This window comes from Sebastes umbrosus, chromosome 10 (genome assembly GCF_015220745.1).
Source record: "Sebastes umbrosus isolate fSebUmb1 chromosome 10, fSebUmb1.pri, whole genome shotgun sequence".
Lineage (NCBI taxonomy): Eukaryota > Metazoa > Chordata > Actinopteri > Perciformes > Sebastidae > Sebastes > Sebastes umbrosus.
The window spans coordinates 32,133,693-32,156,299 of record NC_051278.1 but is presented as its reverse complement, the minus strand read 5'-3'; the positions used below and the strand labels follow the sequence as shown (position 1 = coordinate 32,156,299).

General features: G+C 40.8%; 1 protein-coding gene across 1 annotated transcript in view; it reads left to right on the top strand.

Annotated features, from left to right (window-relative positions):
• Nucleotides 1–2,736: 2,736 nt before the first annotated feature.
• Nucleotides 2,737–22,607, top strand: part of srbd1 (S1 RNA binding domain 1) — a 90,663-nt gene continuing 70,792 nt past the window's right edge. The window contains 12 exon segments of the mRNA XM_037781282.1: nt 2,737–2,871; nt 3,208–3,272; nt 3,990–4,413; nt 6,306–6,533; nt 6,719–6,885; nt 8,483–8,600; nt 8,752–8,890; nt 9,910–10,006; nt 10,184–10,370; nt 19,659–19,762; nt 21,084–21,191; nt 21,467–21,624. Coding sequence (XP_037637210.1) covers nt 3,208–3,272; nt 3,990–4,413; nt 6,306–6,533; nt 6,719–6,885; nt 8,483–8,600; nt 8,752–8,890; nt 9,910–10,006; nt 10,184–10,370; nt 19,659–19,762; nt 21,084–21,191; nt 21,467–21,624 — 1,795 coding nt within the window. The 5' untranslated portion in view covers nt 2,737–2,871.

The following is a 22,607-nucleotide window of genomic DNA, read 5'->3' as shown; positions in this document are numbered from 1 at the left end:
TATTAAGAAACAGGTTAAATTTGTAAGAATACAAACAATGGATACCTGTACCATTATGGATTTAATACTTTACATTATAAATACTCACTGTATTAATAGGCTATTATTAGTATTATGGTTTTGGTATAAGTAGTATTATTTTTCATTTCAAGTTCTACTATTATTTCTGGGTTGAGGTAGATTACTTTATTACACCTGACCTGTAATGAAGTTTCTATAATGTGAGTCCCTTTTTGCTATATATATATGTAATTCCTTCTTCAAGAGCTACTGTATGCTTCCATCATTCACACCAATTAATAATCTTGCAGTTCAGGATTCATAAATCCTTAAGTCACAAGTTTTGGTCCCACAGCAGACCCCAGCATTTAGACAGTTATCAAGTTGTTATGGTATGTTGTCATATCATAGAAATAATGATAGGCTTTATTCATATTTTTTATACAACATTTCATATAAATATCAACACATTCTGTTCAGAGATCTCCTATGATTATGTCTTCTTACCACTCTAGTATACATATGTAAATGTAAATTCAGTGCCCATGTTGTACTTGCAGACTGGTTAGGCCTACTGAATTAATCCAATGATCTACATTTATTAAACCAAATCTAATAAAGCTTTCGCTCTAGCTGCTCCACAATTATATTATAGCATTTCACATTTCCCAAATATTTCGAAATTTGACCGAGACTGGTTTGGTCTGGCAGTAGGCAGTATCTTTTGGCATCATTGGGCAAAAATTCCATAATAACCTTTCCGCATATTGTAATTAAAATGTTCTGAGAGAGCGTTCCTATTGGCTGTGCTCCAGAACTTGGCGTTCCTTCACCAGATTTCACAGTGGCAGCGGCATCACAAACTTTCTAATTTTACAGCTAAACTGTGCACTACAAGATGATTCTGAGAACATTTGAGGCGAGAAATAGGCATTAACGGCATTAGGCAAAGGCAATAGGCCTTGACATAACATAATATAATATAATATTGATTCGTATTTGATCAACGCTGCCTAGTTCGCGAGTGATTGACAGCCGGCTCTCATAGACGGCAGATGGACAACAGACCTCGGACCTCAACTCTGACTGCTTGTTTTCCTCCGGTATGTAAAATCTTGTAGATGCTGTTAGGAGCACCGGAGGACACAGAGGCACACAATTTTTTTCAGGTTACCTGTTTCATGTACTACTGTCACGATATAGTGACCGTTTTATAAAAATAACTTTTTTTTAATCATATTTGCTCCAATCTTGCCTACTTCAGCTTTAAGCCATCTGCTTCTCACATTATGGACAAACAAAACAAAGCCATCATATAATTATTGAGCCAATACAAGTATTTAGGTTTTTACTTGTTTTGACTTTCACTTTTGAGGAACAAAAAAAGTTACATCAAATGGAGATACGATGGAAGTCTGACATTCGAGAAGCAGTGACTGATTAAAGGAAGTGAGAGCTTAGTGGGGAACACAGGGGGATGTAGTGAGACGGCTGAACATTTACAGGAAGTCAAAAACAACCATGAACAAATAAAAAAGAAAAAGCCTACATAGTAGTTATTCATAGGGATTTGCAGAAGTTATAACAAAGTTTCCTTGTCCTCTGGTATGAGTTAGATCATTTACAGACAGAACAGATTGAGATATATAATCATAATCATTATTGGGATAGTCCCAAAGCTTCTTTAATCATTATTGTGAAAACAAAATGACTTTTTTTTGCAGTAATAGCCCATCTATTATACCAGACTTCAGTCCAGGCACTAGACGGGCCTGTACGCTCACTTGCCAACTAAAGAAGGAAGTTGTTGGCCCTTTAAGACATTTGGATGTCCTGACAGAGTGGTGATATGCACAGATTCAAAACCTGTCTTGGAAAGTATACAGTCAACAAAAGCTGTAAGGCAAGATCTAATCATTGAATTGTACTATAGCTTGCTAAGACTGCACAGAGAGGGTATAGATATACTATTCTGTTGGGTTCCAGCACATGAGGGGGTGAAAGGAAATGAGTTTGCAGATAAACTAGCAAAAAGTTCCTTGCAAAAGGAAATAACAGTACCAGTTCTACTTGGTAAGGAGAAGGAAAAGCGGTGATTAAAAGGAAAGGAGTGGAGATATGGTACAAAAGATGGGAGGAGAACCAGAGAGGAAGGGGATATTTCAGAATACAAAAGTCGGTCATAACAAAGAAATATAAAGAAAGGAACAGAAGGGAAGAAATCATCATAACAAGACTCAGACTGGATCACACAGGTCTTAATGGCACTTTGGCTTTAATGGGGAAAAGGAACAGTGACAAGTGTGGGGATTGTGGTGATAAAGAAAATGTGCAGCATATCCTAATTCATGTAAAAAGTATGAAGCTGAAAGAAAAAGATCAGAGAGGAGGGACGGGATTGGGATTTGATGTGGATACTGGGAACAGAGGGTGAGGGGGTTGAAGGCACCAGAAAGGCAGGAAGTCACTATTAATGTTCTTAAGAGACACAGAGTAACAGTCACGAGTAAAATGACATGATGTTACACACTCTTGTACAGTAGGTGGCGGTATGCACATTAGAGCTGGTTACGATCCACCAGAAACTGAGAGAAGAAGAAGAAGACATCTGGATGTTGTGATTGGTTGAGCCGGGTTGAACCCGTACTGTTGCAGGAAGCAGGCATCCCTGCTTCATTAGCTACGAGTTCCAACCGGAATACCAACAGATAATTATAAGCATTTTCAAAGGTATAAAAGTACAACTTGTCTGTTCCGTGTTCTGCTGTACGGGAAGATAGTAAGATAGTCCATACATGTATATGACACGTTGTTGTGCTGTTTAGCAAAGCGAACTGTGCTAGCGTCAGCGAGGAGCGCCAAGTTTGAACTGTGAGTTAACAGCTAGCTGACATTAAGAGCTAGCTAACGGTAGTCTAACTTTGGTTGTGATAGGAAGTTCACGTCTACTTCAGTAAATTCAATGTTTCCTTTAAAGTTAACTCAGACTAAATGTTCCTGCTGTCTGTTTAGCTACCTGTCATTGCAGGCTGTGGACACAGTAATATAGCGTTAGCTGTGTTAACTGTGGAGAACTTAAAACGCTGACCACAATTTAACCTGACTTTATTTAGTATTATTATTATGACCGTTCCTCGCTCAGTTAGCTGAATGATTTGATAGCTCTGATGTGATGTATGCTGGCTAACTAAAGACCTTTTCTAACAGATGATGCGCAGACCACGAACAACTACTGCCAAAGTGGTAGAGAACAGAGATCTGGACTCCGACTTGTGAGTGATTTTCATTCATGTTCTGCTCTGACAACAGACTGTAGTAATCTAGTAATCAGACTGTTAGGGGGCTTCAGCCCCTAATGACAATTAGAGGCTGAACACTCCAGTATTAATAAACTCATCTAGTGTCTGCTTTTAAAATGTCCTCTGGACATGTGTGTGTTCACAAATATTCATTGAACTGGCATCACACAGTGGAACAGCAATGCTTTTTTTTCTCACCAATTCCTTTGATTTTTACTTTTATTTTTTATATATTTTTATATGAAATTATGATTTCAGATTCAGATATGCCATTATTCCACATGGAGGGGGTTATTTGTTTTTGTGTATTTGCATATATGTATATTTGTATGTATGCAGGCTACGCTATGTGTCTCCTAGTTTTTTTAGAGACTCTTGTGACAGTTCAGATGTGAGGTGTGCTTGAGCACCCCTAAAAGGAGTCTAAAATCACCACTGACTGGAATAACAGCATATTGGTGTTCAGGGTCACAGGTGCACGTTGAGGTCTATCTTCACTGTTTTTGACAAACACACGTTTACCCACATTATGAGACTATGTAAATAAGAATATGTAATCCAATAGAAACACTAGCCTGTGTTTATAATGTTGGAGGAGAGCAGGTAAACCCAAGGAAAACAGAAATCACCAGAAACTAAATCCTATTCTAGTATTAGAATTTTCAGATTTTCCTTTTTGTCTGTCATCAGGTCCTTTTCCCAGACGGCGAGTAGTGATGAGGAGGATAATGAGGAATGGAGGCCAACAGAGCCAAAGCCAAAAGCCCCCAGCAAGGCAGCCAGAGCCCCTGCAGCAGCCGGGGAGAAGAAAGCAGCTGCCAAGAGAACTGCTAAACCGAAGGAGCCAAAAGCACCCAAACAACCTAAAGCTCCTAAAGTGCCTAAAGTTCCTAAACCAAGGGCACCACCCAAACCTGCAGCAGAGCGAAAAACACAGGCCCGTAAAGTCCCAAAGAGTCCTGGTGCACCAGGGTTGGCTGGAAGAAAGAGGAAAAATATTGATGAAGGCAAAAAGGATGATAAGGTTGGAGAAGACAAAGGAGGAAAACAAATGGACTGTCCAGAGGGAGAGACGGCCAAAGAGAGTGGACCAAGTATCAGAACAAAGGAGGAGGTAAGTCTGACGGCCATCTTAGTCAGAGTACATCTGCTAGGGTGACCAGATCCCAACAAACCAAATGTGGGACAAAGGGTGTGTTTGTGTGGGACAATGTGGGACAATGTGGGACAATGTGGGACACGTTAACAAGGCTGAGAGGTAGTCTACAATTTGATGTAATGTCTTATCTAACTCAAAGGGACTGTTTGTAACTTCTTACACGTATAAATCATTGTGGGTCGGTGTCCCATGCGCGCTCGTGTGTGTCTACGCTGTTCAGACTCAGACTCCAACACAAACTACACAGAAGCACCAAAACCTCTTGGTTGTATCTAGTGAAGCCCGTCTGTTAAACAGTGTTGGCTGCGGTCGGAGGACGCGGGGGAGACCATAACTTTGGTCTCCAGGACCGGAGTCTCTGCTGTACTCTGCTCCTCTGCCTGCTCGCCTTCACTCACACACCACGCTCGTTCTTGCTCTATCGCTCCACTCTCACGTGCATGCGCGCACACTCCACACTGTAGAAGAGTTAGTTTAGCTCTGAGAATATCTAGTGAATGTACAGTGGACGTTTGTGCAGAAATAACTGCTGCAGCTCCTCCAGACCAACAGAGGTTTCCCGTGTCTTGTGAAGTGACGGGGCTCCGCAGAGAGAAACGTCTCCGACCAAAACTCCGGCGTCTCCCCTGTTCCCTCCGGCCGCGGTCGGGAGGCTGAGGCAGGAAAAGCCAACACTAGGATCAGCATTGATTCATGGAGAGACCTTGGTCTGGTCAGCTAACATTACTGCCAAGCAGCTGAAATATAGAGTGATATTGTGCTTTTAGCGGACGTGTGTCGCCTCACTGTTTTGAGCGATGCTCGTTCATGTCTATGTAGAGTGAGCACGAGGAACAGGACGCTAACTTTCATTGACTTACCGGCCACAGGTTTTGATGTTAACAAGACATTTCTGACTCTTATAAATAGTCCCTTTTAAATAATAAACATTTATTTTCTCCCCCTTATCTTGTAACATCTCTATGCTTTGTCCGATTGCATTCATAGATCGACACATCTCTTTTTGATCCGCAAGTATCTTGTGAGAATCACGTGAACTGTGTCGCTTCATGTCGTATTACCCCGTGTGCCATTGAAAAATAACTGGGAAATTTCACCAAAAACTCTGAAAATCGCCTTCCACTGGCTTATAAATACTTGTAAGTAGTTTCACAGTCTTTTTTTATACCTGCTCTTTCTGTTCTTTGTGGTAGTTTCCATCATATTCCGCCTAAATCTGCATAGCTTGTGACTTTGCGATGACTCGCAATATTCTCCGTTGGGCATAGCGTCGCAAAGACGGTGAAATGTAAACCTGTACTTGATCCACGTGTGCGCAGTTTGACAGCAAACACAGCCCCGTGATGACAGCCTTCCCTGCTTTCTTCACAGCTATTGGATAAAAGCCAGATTTAAAAAAAACGTCTGTCTTGCAGCGGTTTGACATCTGAAAACTAGAGCCAATGAAAATGTGGGACATCGTCTCAATATGTGGGCTGTGGGACAAGGGATAAAAATGCTGTGTAGTCCCTCGTAAAGTGGGACACCTGATCACCCTAACACACATGCAAAAGAAGATGTTGGCAATTATTATAACCACAGGTTTTTTTAGTGTAATTTACATAACGCTGATTTATGACTGAATTTAGAATATCTCTGTGTTCCTGAACAGTGCGCACAAATTGCTGCATGTGGAACGGTCAATTGAACAAACCAGTTTCGTTGAGTTGTCATTCTCTTTGCAACACCTTATAAAAACAGCAAAGCTCTCATTTGTGTATGGCTGATGTTAACCTTCTAACAAAGTACATATCCCATCACTTATTATTCATTTTTAATCTTTTTCTGTCTCTTGTTTTTTCTTGTAGAGGGTGTCATTTATCGTGTCAGACGCCCATCAGGCAGGCGAGGGGTCGTCACTAGCTGGGCTTCAAGCAAAGAAAGAGGAAGTGGAGGAGGAGGATTTCACATTTGATGAGCCCTGTCAAAAGAAGCAGAAGATCAATGGTGCCTACGTGGGACAACCAAATGCTTTACCATCATCAGAAGGACATGCTCTGAAGAATGAACTCAATATGAACTGGGACTTGATGGAGGTATTGAAGGGTTTGTTGGTGTGTTTTATGGGTGGGGAAGTGTTACCTGGGTCCAATGGACTAACATTTTTTTTCAGTTTATTGAAAAGTTAATAATTGGTGGTCATATGAGCAGTGTCTTACTGCCTACTTATTTGTGTATATAGATGTACTGTTTGAATATCTGTGGGTGTCTTTCCCCTCAGCTGCTGGCCACCCTGACATGTGTTGAGCAATGGGTGTGCGCAAACATCATCGGGCTGCTTCGTGAGGAGAACACAGTGCCGTTCATGGTGCGCTACCGCAAAGAGATGATTAACCACATGGACGCCGATGCTGTCCGAGACGTCCAGCTGGTGTACGAGGAGTTATGGTAGGCGAATGAAATGTCTTAAAGGGTAACCTTCTGTATTTTTCAATCTCCCATGTTTTTGTAAGTGACTAATGGGGACAACAATTTTTGAAACTGGTCCAGTATTGAGGGAAAACGCTGTAACCGGCAGCCACGAAAATGAACTGCGAGGGCAAGGGAGCAGAGTAAATGTGATGTTACGTCCTCTGAAAGTGCTTGTTTTTGCCAATGACAGGCTCAGATTGTTATTATAAAGCGTCTGACAACATTATGGAAAGAACCCTACAGAGAAATAAAATGGTTTTTTTTTAACCTTTTGCTTGATCCGGTCTGTTTGTTAGGAGAAGGAGAAGTCTTGTTGTAAAATCTGAACATCTGTATACTCTGGCTCAAATAAATACGGGTGACCATTGAATTTCAAACCTCATCCACATTGTGAAAATCATCTAAATATTTAGCCATGACATTGAATATCTTTTAGATAACACTAAGCTACGCTTTCTGTACTCCGACACAACAAACTCTGCTCGGCTGGCACTCTCATTTTCCACTGTGGATGTTTTCCACTATTCCCCCGTTGTCTTCCGGCAACACGTCACCTCCCCAGATTTCAGAACCAGACTTCTCCTTGAGTGTGACTCTTTCCATAATGTCAGACACTTATAATAATAATCAGAGCCTGTCATGGCAAAAACAAGCACTTTCAGTGGATGTAAATGACGAGTTAGTTTAGCTCTGAGAATATCTAGTGAATGTACAGTGGAAGTTTGTGCAGAAATAAATGCTGCAGCTCCTCCAGATCAACAGAGGTTTCCCGTGTCGTTTCCTGCTGCCGAGTGAATAGATGGGGCTCCGGAGCGAGTAACGCTATCATCTCCGACCAAAACTCCGTGGTCTCCCCTGTTCCTTCTGACCGCGGTCAGGAGGCTGAAGCAGGAAAGCACAGTATCAGCAGTGATTCATGGAGAAACCTTTGTCTGGTCAGCTAACATTACTGCCAAGCAGCTGAAATATAGAGTGATATTGTGGTTTTAGCTGACGTGTGTCTCCTCACTGTTTTGAGCGATGCTCGTTCATGTCTATGTAGAGCGAGCACAAGCGTGAGCAACAGGACGCTGACTTTCGTTGACTTAACGGCCACAGGTGTCGCTGTTAACAAGCATTTCTGATTCTTACAAACAGTCCCTTTAAATTAAACAAAAAAACAATACACCTCATTACCCACTCATATTCTCACTAGCACTCATTAAATGCATGCAGAGGCACATTTAGATTCAGAGTTTCATATATACAGCTGTAACCATTAAATGTTGTAAGTTAGTATTAGTCAATAACTAATATTTCAAAATACACCAGTCTTACAAAAGTCTAATTAATTCAACAAGCCAGCACTTTCTTATGTGAGCTGAGCAGGATTGGGTTAATTTCCAGACAGCATATTTAACATTGGCCACTAGATGGTGCTAGTGGTCAAGCTTTGAGGCCTGAAACACTATCAACTGTGTGTGATTGTTTTACTTGAGCACGTGTATGTGTGTGTTGTAAGTTTTGCACTGTATATATAATCTGTTTTTCCATTTCTTTTTGTATATTTGTGTATGTGCGTGTGTTGCTTCAGCTCTCTAGCCAAGAAGACCCAGTCTGTGATTCAGACCCTGAAGAAGGACGGGGTTTTGACAGCTGAGCTGGAACAAAACCTGAGGAGCTGCCGATCAGCTGATGAACTGGATCATGTGGTCAGAATCACATTTTTTTTTTCCTCATTTAAATGTGATTTGGGGATGTAAATGTTGGTTGCAGTATTATTTATTATATACAATTGAATGTGGCTCTTACACCCCCTCATTTCCAATCATCTCAGTCCAGTGCTTCTGTCTTTGTCTGTAGTATTCTCCCTATAAGAAAGGCAGTAAGCTGACGAAGGCTCGCAGGGCCAAAGCACTCGGCCTTGAGGAGGCCACCTCTGTACTCATTGACGCACCGCACACTCTGGATTTAAGGACATGGGTAAAACCTGGTACTGAGGGTAAGACATTGACACATACACACAAAATGAGGAGTTTTTTAGATATTAAATTAAACGTAGTTTAGTAGCACTGAAGGTAGAGCATTATGTAGCATTATGCTTGGACAAGAACCCTTGGACATATTGACCTTTTCTTGTGCCACAGTCATGAAGAGAATATTTTCTACATAATAGATCACGTTTGGAGAAATTACTGACGCTAGTTATTTATTATGGACATATTTTGAGCCGTTGAGGATATTACATGAATTAGGGGCATGTACCTAATGGTCACTGATTGGGCTGGACAATTTTCAGCTTTGATTCAAATGGTTAAAATGTACAGATTCAGACATATGCATATTTATCCGCACCATAAACATATACAATCATCACATTTAAATTGGGAAAAATGTAACAACACATTGTTGAAATTATATTTTCTCTTACCGGTTTATAGAGCTCATTAAAGGGGACATGTCATGCTCATTTTCAGGTTCATACTTGTATTTTGGGTTTCTACTAGAACATGTTTACATGCTTTAGTGTTTTAAAAAAAACTTTATTTTCCTCATACTGTCTGCTTGGATAAACCTGTTACCCTCTGTCTGAAACGCTCCGTTTTAGCGCATTTCAATGGAATTGCAACAGAATTGCGTTGCTAGGCAACAGCTTGGGTCCATGTTTACTTCCTGTCAGCTGATGTCATTCACATACACTGCAACAGGAAATAAACTGGGACACATTTTAGAATGTTTACATTGAAAACTGTGAAATGATCTAAATATTGCAGATTTGTGACATCACAAATGGACAGAAATCCTGACGGCTTGTTTCAAAAGCTCAGTTTCTGAATACAGGCTGTGCGTATTTCTCTGTGAATAAAGTGTTTCGATACTTTCACAGTATTTATATAGAACTTAAACCTGCTTTATAATATAAAAGCCATGGAAATATCACTTTTTACAATATGGGACCTTTAAAGGTCCACAAGTGGACTGTTTTTAAGTACACGATGCATGTGTTTTTTTGTGTGTCAGGTCTGTCATCGGTGGAAGAAGTGGCTACAGGTGTGGAGCATATCTTGGCTGATATGATCGCCAAAGACCCTGAGACACTCACCTACGTGAAAACATTGTGAGGACGTATCCACATGCACACAACATTTCACATTTTCTGTGACGTTTGATTTTAATTTCCACAGTGGTCTGTGTTACATTAATATTGACCAGAGTATATTTTACCCGCTGCATTTCTAATGATACAGTGCTGTCTTCTACTCATTCCCTCTGTGTTTCCCTCTTGCTGTGTCAGGTGTGACAAAAGCTTTGTGACCATGCAGTCCGCTGTGTCCAAGTCGGCACTGAAGGAAAAAGAGCAGGAGAAGTCTGTCCAAGGCCCTCATAAACCAGGGCCCCAGCACAACAAAAACAAGGACATCGACAAGTTCCACCTCTACGTCGACTTCAACTGCAACATCAACCGCATCCAGCCTCATCAGGTAGCAAGACAGACCATTTATGGTCCCTCCTTTCCTTCTTTCCTTCCTTCCTGGAGTAGTGCAGTGGTCTGCAGGATAGTTTGAAGATTTTGGTACTCACACGTTGGCATTTCACGATATCACTACAATTTTGTAATAGCACGGGAACAGTTGGGTATTTATTGTCTATCTGAAGAGTTAGCCCTGATATTCTTGTCATCAATGTTTCTCCCAACGCTCTGGCTATTGCTACCTATACCTTCAAAATAAATGCCCCAGCCTTTACGGTATAACTAAGGGAACGAATAATAACACAGCTTTAACCCCTTACCATTCCGCCCTCTTTTTTTAAGAGGGTAGGGGTGGGGGATGTTCAGGGAGAGATAAAAAATCAAGAGTATATGCCACATAGAAGTGAAGATTAATTTGAGGTGCAGCTCAGCACTGTGTCAAGTTGTTCTAGTTAAAAATGAATAAATGAATGAATTAAAATAACTTGTAAAAGTGTATAAGAGCTAAAACATTATGATAGAAGTATATGATGGCCATCCCCTTGCTCTATTATGTCTCCTAAATTGTTGCAGCAATTTTTGGGTTGATACCATTTGTTACACAGATTCGGTGCTAAATTTATCCATTTTTTACCACTGGAGAATTGATAAAAATGATTAATAACCCCTCCAAAATACCACATTAAGACACCAAGACCTTGAGGAGCACCATAGAAAAAGCCATGCTGTGATTTGGGATCAAAAACTTTTGACATTTGAAGTTTTCTGCAAGAATTGCATTTTTCGGTGATGGGATGGCGAGAGCTTCTTTTCTGGAAACTACTCAGAAACCCCCTTATTGTGAATCTAGCTAGGAAAGCCATCCATCCTCTGAATGCTCTAGGTCTCTAGTCTGATCCATCCATCCTCTGAATGCTCTAGGTCTCTAGTTTGATCCATCCATCCTCTGAATGCTCTAGGTCTCTAGTTTGATCCATCCATCCTCTGAATGCTCTAGGTCTCTAGTTTGATCCATCCATCCTCTGAATGCTCTAGGTCTCTAGTTTGATCCATCCATCCTCTGAATGCTCTAGGTCTCTAGTTTGATCCATCCATCCTCTGAATGCTCTAGGTCTCTAGTCTGATCCATCCGTCCTCTGAATGCTCTAGGTCTCTAGTCTGATCCATCCATCCTCTGAATGCTCTAGGTCTCTAGTTTGATCCATCCGTCCTCTGAATGCTCTAGGTCTCTAGTCTGATCCATCCATCCTCTGAATGGTCTAGGTCTTTAGTTTGTGGCTGTAAAGTTTCATGAGGCTGTGATTATCCTAGAGGTCACCACAGGTCATTTTATAAAGTGAAGTCACGTCCACAATGAAATGGCTCCTAATGGGGACTAACATCATCATATATTAATACAACTTGGCTCATTGGATTGATAAGAGTCTGAGATTTCCAGCCATACTCAATTTATGTAATTCCAAAACTGTTTAGGGACCCCAATATGCAGAAATATTCAAACACACCATTTTATAATAGGCGAAAATAACACATTTGTACTGCATTCAAAAAAACTGCATGATTGCATGATTTTTACCCCAAACTGCATGTGATCATCATAAAGTGTGCATGTCTGTAAAGGGGAGACTCATGTGTACCCATAGAACCCATTTACATTCACATAACTTGAGGTCAGAGGTCAAGGGACCTCTTTGAAAATGGCTATGCCAGTTTTTCATCTCCAAAATTTAGCGTAACTTCGTAGCGTTATTTAGCCACCTTCCCGACAAGCTAGCATAGCATGGATGGTAACAATGGATTCCTTAGGTTTTCTCAGGTACTCTCTAGCTTGAAAACTGAGCCCACTACAACCTCTGAAAGACAGAATAGCAGCCGGGCCCGCTTGTGGGCGGTTCGAACACTTGAAAAACTAATTATTGAAATAACGGTATGCTGGACCATCTAAAAGTCATTTACACCTGTATCCTGTGTTTTGCCTTGACTGATCCTCACACGCACGCACGCACGCACACACACACACACACACACACAAACAAATGTCATTTCTGTCTGCTTCACGTGTGCCGCTTCTGAATGCTAGCCATGTCAGTCGCAGTTAGCTTTGTCTGTGCCTCCCATATTTCCCCCTCCTTCGCCCTGCTCTGCCCCCCCTCCTCAACCCTCCCCGTCCCTCTAGTGACTAGTGGGTTACTCAGAGTTGGTCCCGGGCCTCATGTGTCACCACAGCTTCCATCAGCCGCTGCCTCTCTGCCACACCACACTCTCTGGCAACCGCGCTCTGCCCTACAGTCATACAATCACATAAACATACAGCCATGTGCACACACTTTCTCTCACACAAGCACACCCTGCAAGTCCCCTCATTCTCTCCTCTTAACATATGTGACATGTCCCCTGCCGACATGCCATTGGATTAGGAGGCTTTGATTGACAGGCGCTCTCCTGTAGTGACAGCTACTGCTGCTGGGCCCACAGGCAGACGGACGGAAGGATGGGGAGAGGGAGAGGGGGTGGTAAAGGGAGGGAGAGAATGAACAGATGAGCGACGTTGAGGTGCGTCCGTCACTTATCCCTCTTGCCTTGCTCTGATCTGCCTCCCTCTCTCTTTTTCTGACTAAACCTCAGCCCTCCAATCCATTCCACACCTCCCCTTTCCCCCCATATCCTCTCCCGTGTATGAGAGGCCTTTAATTCGATGACTCGCCTTTGCCACGGAGCGTTAATCCACGGGCTGCCGTGACCCTGCTAGCTGTCGGATTCCGGCTAAAATGAACCTTTTCTAGCCGCGAAGGGGGAGCAGGTGGGAGATGTGTTTTGACAGGAGGCATGTGTGTGTGAGCACACACTTGCCCGTTTGCTTTAGCACATTTTGTTAAGCCCCAGCTCTGGTGGTCGGGGCATTTTAGGAAAGGAGCGATCGAAAGGTTTTAGAGATGGTCCAGTGAACATGCAAGTTCACCCGGAGATAGAAAATAACACACTGCGGTGACAGGCAAAACAAGTTAGTTAAGAAATTACATCCTTAATATTTAAGTTTACTTGGAATGATGCAGGAAAGAAAATCTGAATTAAGGTATTGGTTTTAATTGAGTAGACTAAGATATAAAAGGACAAATATGTTATACAGTATAAAGCCAGAGGTAAGACCAAAGAAGGATGAAATATGGACATTCAGTGCCTTATTGTCTGCTTCAAATGCACTTTGGAATTAAAAAATAATATTCATTTTCAATTAAACTGCCAATTATTTACTCTTTGATTAATTGTTTGGTCTATAAAATACTTTGTGATGTCATCAAATTGAATTGTTTTGTCCAAACAACTGTCTAAAATCCCAAAGACATTTATCATTTAATTTAAATTTTACAATCACATAAGACAGAGAAAAGCTTCTCACAATGAGGAGCTGGAACGTTTTGCCTTTTTGTTTGGAAAATGACTGAAACGATGAATCAATTTGATTATCAAAATAGCTGTCAATTAATTTTCTGTCGATCAATTAATCGATTCATTCATTTCATTTCAGCCCTAAAATAGCATTTTCTATTATGGAGTGTTATGGAATATAATAAGTCCCCCCCCGATGTATGCCTTTTATAAAATGTTACAACTGTTTCATACATTCTCTAAAGTTAGTGTATACGAAGCTGTGGTAATCAGTATGTCTTAAAGCCATTTGACATATCTAGCTGAGATGCTTAGCTCAGATTGAATTCCGTCAGATTTGATTTGAGGTCTTCTTCGGAGGGTTCTCATTTACCTCATAGCTATTAGCAGCCGGTACGCTCTTGAGTATGCCAGGGCGGATTTGTTGAATGTGCAGCGGGCTATTTTTAATGCGTTTTGCGTTGTGATCAAATGGTAGTTTAGTGCTCCAGTGTGGGGCTCGCCTGCAGAGGAGCTTGGGTAAATGGAAATGTTTTATCAATTAAACACTCCTTTTTGATGGACAGGTGGAGAAAAACAAGTTTATTTGCACTCACATGTAAAACAAACACTTATTGTTTTGTGTTTGTTTGTATTGGTTAATGCTTTGAAAGATTATTCTGTATTATTTCTTGTGGTACACTGGTGCGATATTATATAACTTCTGAGAATACATAGACAAAACATAGTAGTTCTATTTTTTTACACATCATATTAACAGTGACCTCTTTTCCATTTCAAGAATAAGGCCCCCACCCAAAAATGTACATATTTGTGTCATAGATAGTTAGAACTATTCTAATTAGTGCTTTCTGGTTTGTTTAATCCCTTCTGCCTTCTTTTTTGTACTTTTGGTAATATTACATATTTACAACTGCGATAATGAGATAAATAATAAATAGGGCTGTCAAAGTTATGAAAAGTTACCGTGATAATAACGCTTTAATGCAAATTTGTTTTAACGTCACTAATTTCATTAACACAACTTGCGTTTTTAAGGTTGTAGCGGGCTCAGTTTTAAAGCTAGAATGACGTGAAGATGGTGAATATACTGGTATCATTTGAAATTAAAAAACCTAAGGAATTCATCGGTACCAACCATGTCATACTAGCCTGTCACGAAGGAGGTTAAATAACACTGCAAAACTGAGCAAAATTTGGGCGAGGAAAAACTGTCGTGGCCATTTTCAAAGGGGTCCTTTGACCTCTGACCTCAAGATATGTGAGTGAAAATGGGTTCTATGGGTACCCACGAGTCTCCCCTTTACAGACATGCCCACTTTATGATAATCACATGCAGTTTGGGGCAAGTCATAGTCAAGTCAGCACACTGACACACTGACAGCTGTTGTTGCCTGTTGGGCTGCAGTTTGCCATGTTATGATTTGAGCATATTTTTAATTCTAAATGCAGTACCTGTGAGAGTTTCTGGACAATATCTGTCATTGTTTTGTGTTGGTAATTGATTTCCAATAATAAACATATACATACATTTGTATAAAGCAGCATATTTGCCCACTCCCATGATGACACGAGTATTAAATACTTGACAAATCTCCCTTTAAGGTGCATTTTGAACAGACAAATAATGTGAGATTAATTTGTGATTAATCGCGTTTAACTAAGGACAATCATGCGATTAATCATGATTAAATATTTTAATCGATCGACAGCCCCAATAATAAATTTTAAACTATGAAGTACAGTAAGTGCTAATTGAGATGCTTTTCCTCTCTCTCCTTCCTCATTCTGAGATGAATTTTGTTGTTCCATGAACGGCCGTCAGCCCCCGTGCTGTGTTGTGTTTGTTTTTGGATAGAATAAGAGAGTGTAAAAGGGACAGAAGGAGTACAGAGTTCTCCCTGAGCAGCCAGTATGCATGTGTAAAAAGACCAGTGTATCATGCTGGGCCATGATCCCTTGTGGTGACTTATCCTCATTGATATTTAGAGAGTCAATATTGATCTGGAACTGTGCTGTCTAAAGAAAAATATTCACTAAATCTAGCTTACATTCCATATGATCCACCAGTTCTAATTGAATTGTTTAAGAGGAAACATTATACGCTCATTTTCCCTTTTGTTTGTAACGCTCTTCCAAAAGTAGCCTACAGCTAAGCCGTTACTTTTGTTTTAGGAATATAACGTGTTCTGCTGACAGCTTTGTTCAACTCTAATCATACAGTGTGTCCCATGTGTGTCAGCATCCAGGTCAAAAAGTGTGCTGGGAATCTCTGTGTGTGTGCGTGCGTGCGTGCGTGCGTGCGTGCGTGCGTGCGTGCGTGCGTGCGTGCGTGTATCTGTTTGTTTATCCTTGATATGTCGGATGGATGGATGTGTTGATGATAGTATTCCTCTAAAGGAAGGGTGAGAGAGAGAAGGAGACAGATAGAGAGAGGACCGTCGTTGGATGGCTGCCCTCCCTTGGGGGGCTGGTGGTGCAAGGATGAAGGGACATCGTCTTGTCAGGGTTTGGCCAGTACTTGGCCACATGTCACTCCTGGCCCATCTAACACGCAAACACACGCTTCTCACTCTGTCTCACATCACCCTTCCTCTCGGATCACCCTCCGTCTCCCACCAGTGACCTAACCCAGGCAGAAACTGAGAGACGTACGGACAGACTAGAGGTTATTTATCATCAGCGAGGACGGTGGCCGGCTACCAAGGAAAACAGAGCAAGGACACACACAACTGTTGGAGACAGCCAAATGTTTTGAATTTTGGTGGGGCAGAGTTGCATTCACCACTGTTAGGGTTTGGCAACAAGGCAAAGAGAAGATTCAATTTGAGTTTTTTGGTAGTTAAAAATTACAGGATGCTGGGAAGCACAACATCGGATTGTGGATTTGCAGCAGTGCTCATCTGTATTGCTTGTTTATTGCTCTTGTGTGTTTATCCTGTAGGCAACAGATGGAAGGATGGGCTTTGCAAATGTTCAATATCTGGTACATAGAACCTACTTAATTATAATTACAAAGATACTTTTAATCGTCTTTTATCCGTGCATCATAGCATTGTGTATGATGGTCACATTTTTAAGGTATTGTGAAAACAACAGTTCATTTTCTGGTCTGAGACTTTTAACTAGGGCTGTCAGTCAATTAAAATATTTAATCACATAATTCATTTTTTGATCTGTTCAAAATGTACCTTAAAGGGAGATTTGTCAAGTATTTAATACTCTCATCAACATGGGAGTGGACAAATATGCTGCTTTATGCAAATGTATGTATATATTTATTTCTGGAAATCAGTTAACAACACAAAACAATGATAAATATTGTCCAGAAAAACTCTCACAGGTACTGCATCTGGCATAAATAAATATGCTCAAATCATAGCATGGCAAGCTATGACTTGCCCCAAACTGCATGTGATTATCATAAAGTGGGCATGTCTGTAAAGGGGAGACTCGTGGGTACCCATAGAACCCATTTACATTCACATATCTTGAGGTCAGAGGTCAAGGGACCCCTTTGAAAATGAACATGCCAGTTTTTCCTTGCCAAAATTTAGCGTAACATGGTAACGTCATTTAGCCTCCCCCTCAACAAGCTACTATGACATGGTTGGTACTAACGGAATCCTTAGGTTTTTTTCTAGTTTCATATGATGTCAATATCTTCACTTTTCACTCACGCTTTAAATCTGAGCCCGCTAAGTTGCGTCAATGCGTTAATGTAATTAGTGGCGTTTAAACAAATTTGCATTATCGCGTCATTGTGGCGTTAACTTTGACAGCCCTGCTTTTAACTGGTGCCATTTGTTGTGCGTGCTAGGTGTAGGAAATGTAGGAATCACGTAATGACTGTATGTCGTTCTTCATGACTGTATGTCGTTCTTCATGACTGTATGTCACTCTTCATGACGCAAAATTATGTTAAAAAAGATCAGAAACTGAGAGCACAGATTTAGCAAGGCAGTTTTGTATTTACTACTTTACTTTCACTCGTGGGCTCTCCCAGATGTTCAGAGAATTCAGAAAGAAGTGTTTTGCTTCCTTCCTTTAACGGCATGTTAAACTTCAGTGCTTTGATGAAGATTGTTTGAGAAATCCCATCACAGTCGGTGCTTCAGCCCTGGGCAAAAACATGCCATCAGAAGAGAAATCTAACTTTCATCATAATTCAAGCAAGCTCGCTGCATTAATTCTTGCCTCTGCCATGCCATTAGCTGTGTTTTATATTTGTATTTGTGTGTGTGTGTTGCATATGGGTGCAACACATCCGAGGGTGCCGCTGAGTGGTAATAGTTGTGGCACCGTGTGTGTGGGAGTGGGTGGGGGGTAGGCCTTGCGGTCTCAGCGCTGATGGTGGCGTAGTGGTGGCATTTGTCAGCTCGCCTCTTCCGCTTGGTTTCCAGATTGACGTCTTGTTTCTTGGCCCTGTTCTGTGACGGGCTAAAGGTTCCCCACTGAAAAGGTCAGACACTTACTACAGTTTGCTTAACAGCATGTAACAGTTCCTCTGAGGGAGGACCAGCACACAACACAACACAACAGGCCTGGCCACAGGATATACTCCTAGGCTCATCACTTTTACACGCATGTCTGTGGAGAGTTAAAAGATTTTGTTTTTGTGCTCATGGGCGGAGGTTTGGGTGTTTTTTTTAATACAAATACGTCTTGTAACCAGTAACCTTGTCTAACCCCAACTAAGCACTATGTGTACAGATGATATTTCAAAAAATATTTGCTTCCTTCTCCCCCCCCCTCGTGCTTCCAAATAGAAACAACAAGACATTCTGAAAATTAAGATCACCACCGTTAGATTTGTATGCTTGTGGCTGAACTTTGCATAAGCAAACAGACTACAAATGGAAACCAACGTATAAACTAGGGCTGTCAGTCGATTACAATACTTAATCACCATTAATCACACATTTTTTTTAATACTCAATATGCGTGCTTTATGCAAATGTATGTATATGTTAATTATTGGAAATCAATTAACAGAAAACAATGACAGATATTGTCCAGAAACCCTCACAGGTTCTGCATTTAGCATAAAACAATATGCTCATATCCTAACATGGCAAATGGACGCGGGGGGAGACCGTAGTTTTGATCTCCAGGACCGGAGTCTCTGCTGTACTCTGCTCCTCTGTCTGCCTGCCTTCACTCACGCACCGCGCTCGCTCTCACTCTTTCGCTCCACTCACACGTGCATGCGCGCAGACTCCACACTGCAGAAGAGTTAGTTTAGCTCTGAGAATATCTAGTGAATGTTCAGTGGACGTTTGTGCAGAAATAACTGCTGCAGCTCCTCCAGACCAACAGAGGTTTCCCGTGTCTTGTGAAGTGACGGGGCTCCGCAGAGAGAAATGTTATCGTCTCCGACCAAAACTCCGGTGTCTCCCCTGTTCCCTCCGGCCGCGGTCGGGAGGCTGAGGCAGGAAAAGCCAACACTAGGATCAGCAGTGATTCATGGAGAGACCTTCGTCTGGTCAGCTAACATTACTGCCATGCAGCTGAAATATAGAGCGATATTGTGATTTTAGCTGACGTGTGTCGCCTCACTGTTTTGAGCGATGCTCGTTCATGTCTATGTAGAACGAGTGCGAGCAACAGGACGCTGACTTTCGTTGCCTTAACGACCACAAATGTCACTGTTAACAAGACATTTCTGATTCTTACAAATAGTCCCTTTAATGTGTTAAATAAATTAGTGGCGTTAAAATGAATTTGCGTTAACATCTACTGTGTGGATTTGATACTGTTGCATTTTAAAATGTTTATGGGTTTGGTGTGGGAGCTGTGAAGGTTGTTCAGTTTCTGGGAGGGAAGTGGGTCTTGTCTCTGTGTTCATGTGCACTGTTTATACAGGTTATTGTATTGTATCAAAAAGGGGAAATGTGTTGTGTGTGTACAGACCCTGGCTATCAACCGAGGGGAGAGTCTGAAGATTTTGACAGTGAAGGTGAACATTCCCGACAGGGTGAAGAGCGACTTCACTCGGTGGTGCCTCAGCAGCAGGTCAGAAACACAATAAAACACAAACGCCTGGTGGTGTGTGCTGCAGAAATACTGAACATGAAATTACATTCCAACAAGACAAGTATGAAGGCTCCTCACTTTTATACAAGCATTCATTGGTCAAGGTTTGTTCTTTAGAGAATATTTTACCTTGATGAATAATTGAGTTGAGCAGAAACTCAAAACATTTTGTGCAACATTTTTTCCACAAAGTACAATTTAAAGCGTGGATTTAAAAAAAAAAGAGATTGTATTGGTAGAACTCTGACATTAATTTGTACTGCTGCATCATTTAGTTTTAATCACATTTAAATATTCTTTTGAATTTCAGGTTAGAGAAAAATTTTTGTAGGCCAACCAGGAAGTTAGCATCACTCGGGTTCCCTCGACAAAAAGCAAATGGCATTGTTCCATTGGGTTTTGGATTATAGCAGAAAATAAGCTCTGTGGCAAACAAACGTTTATGATACTTTTATGACTTTTATGATGCTGAACACGTTTTGGTCAGCAAGATAATCTCCTCAAATGAACACCACTTTTTTGATTTCTGAAGTGTGAATGCAATCGCCAGAAGTTAAAAGCAAACGTTAGGTTATAAATGAACTACACCGTGGTCGCATGAGCGAAGCTGTAAAGGAGGACGAGTTGGCGTGATGACGTTTAGTAGTCTCATTTAGCCACTTGTTAGCAACCGCCTTTTTTAAGACACATAAAGGCTTCAAAATTCATGAGTGAGGTATTTATTGATGTATTTTATGTCGTAGAACAAAACGTTTAAATCTCGTCAGCTTGTGTTAACCACAGACCTTATTACAGGCATCTAACTAAAAACCCATTCAAAAAACCCGTTGACTTCCAGATAAGGGAACCAGAAGAGCTAAAATGCTAACTAATTTCCGTGTTTTAGAACTTATTCTTGTAACACTCTATAACATATCATAAACTGCAATATGTAAAGCAGAATACAAAAATTTTTTAATTTGGAGCAGGGCTTTGCTTGTATGAATAAAGGTTAAAGAATTCAAATAGCTCTCAATATTTAATCATGCGGCTGCTCTATTTATTTGAAAGAATGGTCTGGTCATGTAATACCAAATGTGCAACAGAACACTCTGGTTGCTTGAAAATATAGTAAATGCTATTTCTTGCACAAATTGTGTTTTTGTTTTTTGTGTGTGTGGGATGAGATATGCGGCTATTTTCTCCTGAAAGAGAGTGACTTTGCAGACTAGAGAAAGTCCCATTTACTTTTATAGATTGCATGTATAAGTGGAAATGGCCCATAGAAAAAAAAAACTTTTCCCCCAATGTGTTAATGCAGATGGAGGCCGAAGATGTTTGCAAAAGAAGAGCTTTTTGCAATCATCAGGAATGCTGTAGAGGACTCTTATAAAAGACTTATTCTGCCTTTCCTCATTCGGAGTTACAGGTATTTTGAGTATGACTGTTAATGTGTGTATGTGTGTGTTCTCATGGCTTTCTTTATTTTAACAACCAGTTATTCGTTTACACAGTGTCCCTATTCCCTCTTCTTCTTTCCCCATCACTCACCTCTTCCTTTCCTTCTCTTTATTTCTTTTTACTCTCACCATACAAACCAACCTCTACATCATCTTTATCCATTCTTCTTGTTCACATCTTCACCTACTCCTCTGCCCATCTTCCTCTCTTCCTCCATCTCTCTTTTGCATCCCCTCTGTTTAGGACTAAGCTGACAAGTGCAGCAGAGAAGGAGTCAATCTCCATGTTTGGGCGGAACCTGCGGCAGCGCTTGTTGGTGTGTCCAGTCAGAGGCTGTGTCATCATGGGCGTGGACCCTGGCTTTAGACATGGCTGTAAGCTGGCTGTTCTCTCCCCCACTAGTAAGTGACCACATAATGTACTGAACTTGTGTGCATACCACCTACTTTTGCATACACAACACTTTGAGCTCTTATTCTCATAAGACCAAACCCATGTACAATGTTGTCTTGTCTTTATTACACTCTTTTTGAAAGCCCTAGACCAGAGGTTCTCAATCGTTTTTCAGCCACAGACCCCTTACAGACCCCCTCATGTATGTCCCTTGGAGTAATTTGACGTAGCCTATTTTTTTTTACACTTCTACACGTCTTAGTTACGTGAAAGACAACACAAGAGAAATGTATTAGAAATATATTAGACATGTATTAAACACATTTGCAGATTCTAAGAGTTATAGATTTGTTATAATAGAACGTTATCTATGAACTATTATACCAACCCAGGTGTCAGAAAAAAAGTTGGTATTGTATTTTTCTGTTAACCACAGGATATGTTGAATGTCGACATTTCTGAACCGAAAAAAAGTTTCATATCCGCCTCGTATCATGTTTGCAGAAATGCACAATGCTACGTGGTTAATGTTGTGAAACAATTGATAAGGTTTAGGCAACAAAACGACCTGGTTATGGTTAGAAAAAACATTACAGTTTGTGTTAAAATAATAAAGTAACGTAATAATGTAACATAACATAACAACCGTAACTACGTAAATACATAACAAACGCTCTTAGCGGACTTTCTTACATGATGTTACATAACAAGCTTAACAACATTACGTAAAACGTTACGAATAACAATGTAACGTAAAACAACGTTACATAAAAAGTTACGTAACGCGCGACGAGTCAGCGTTTACTTTTGGTTTCACATGGGACATGAACAGCAGTCTCCTGGATGAGTAGTGTGGTGTGTAAGTGTAGATTTAAAATTTTAAATATTATTCGTTGAACAACAAAGCCTTTTGTAAAGAAAAAAATGAAATATGGTCATTTAAATGCATGAATCTGAAAACTTTTCACGGACCCCCTGGCAGAGTTTCATG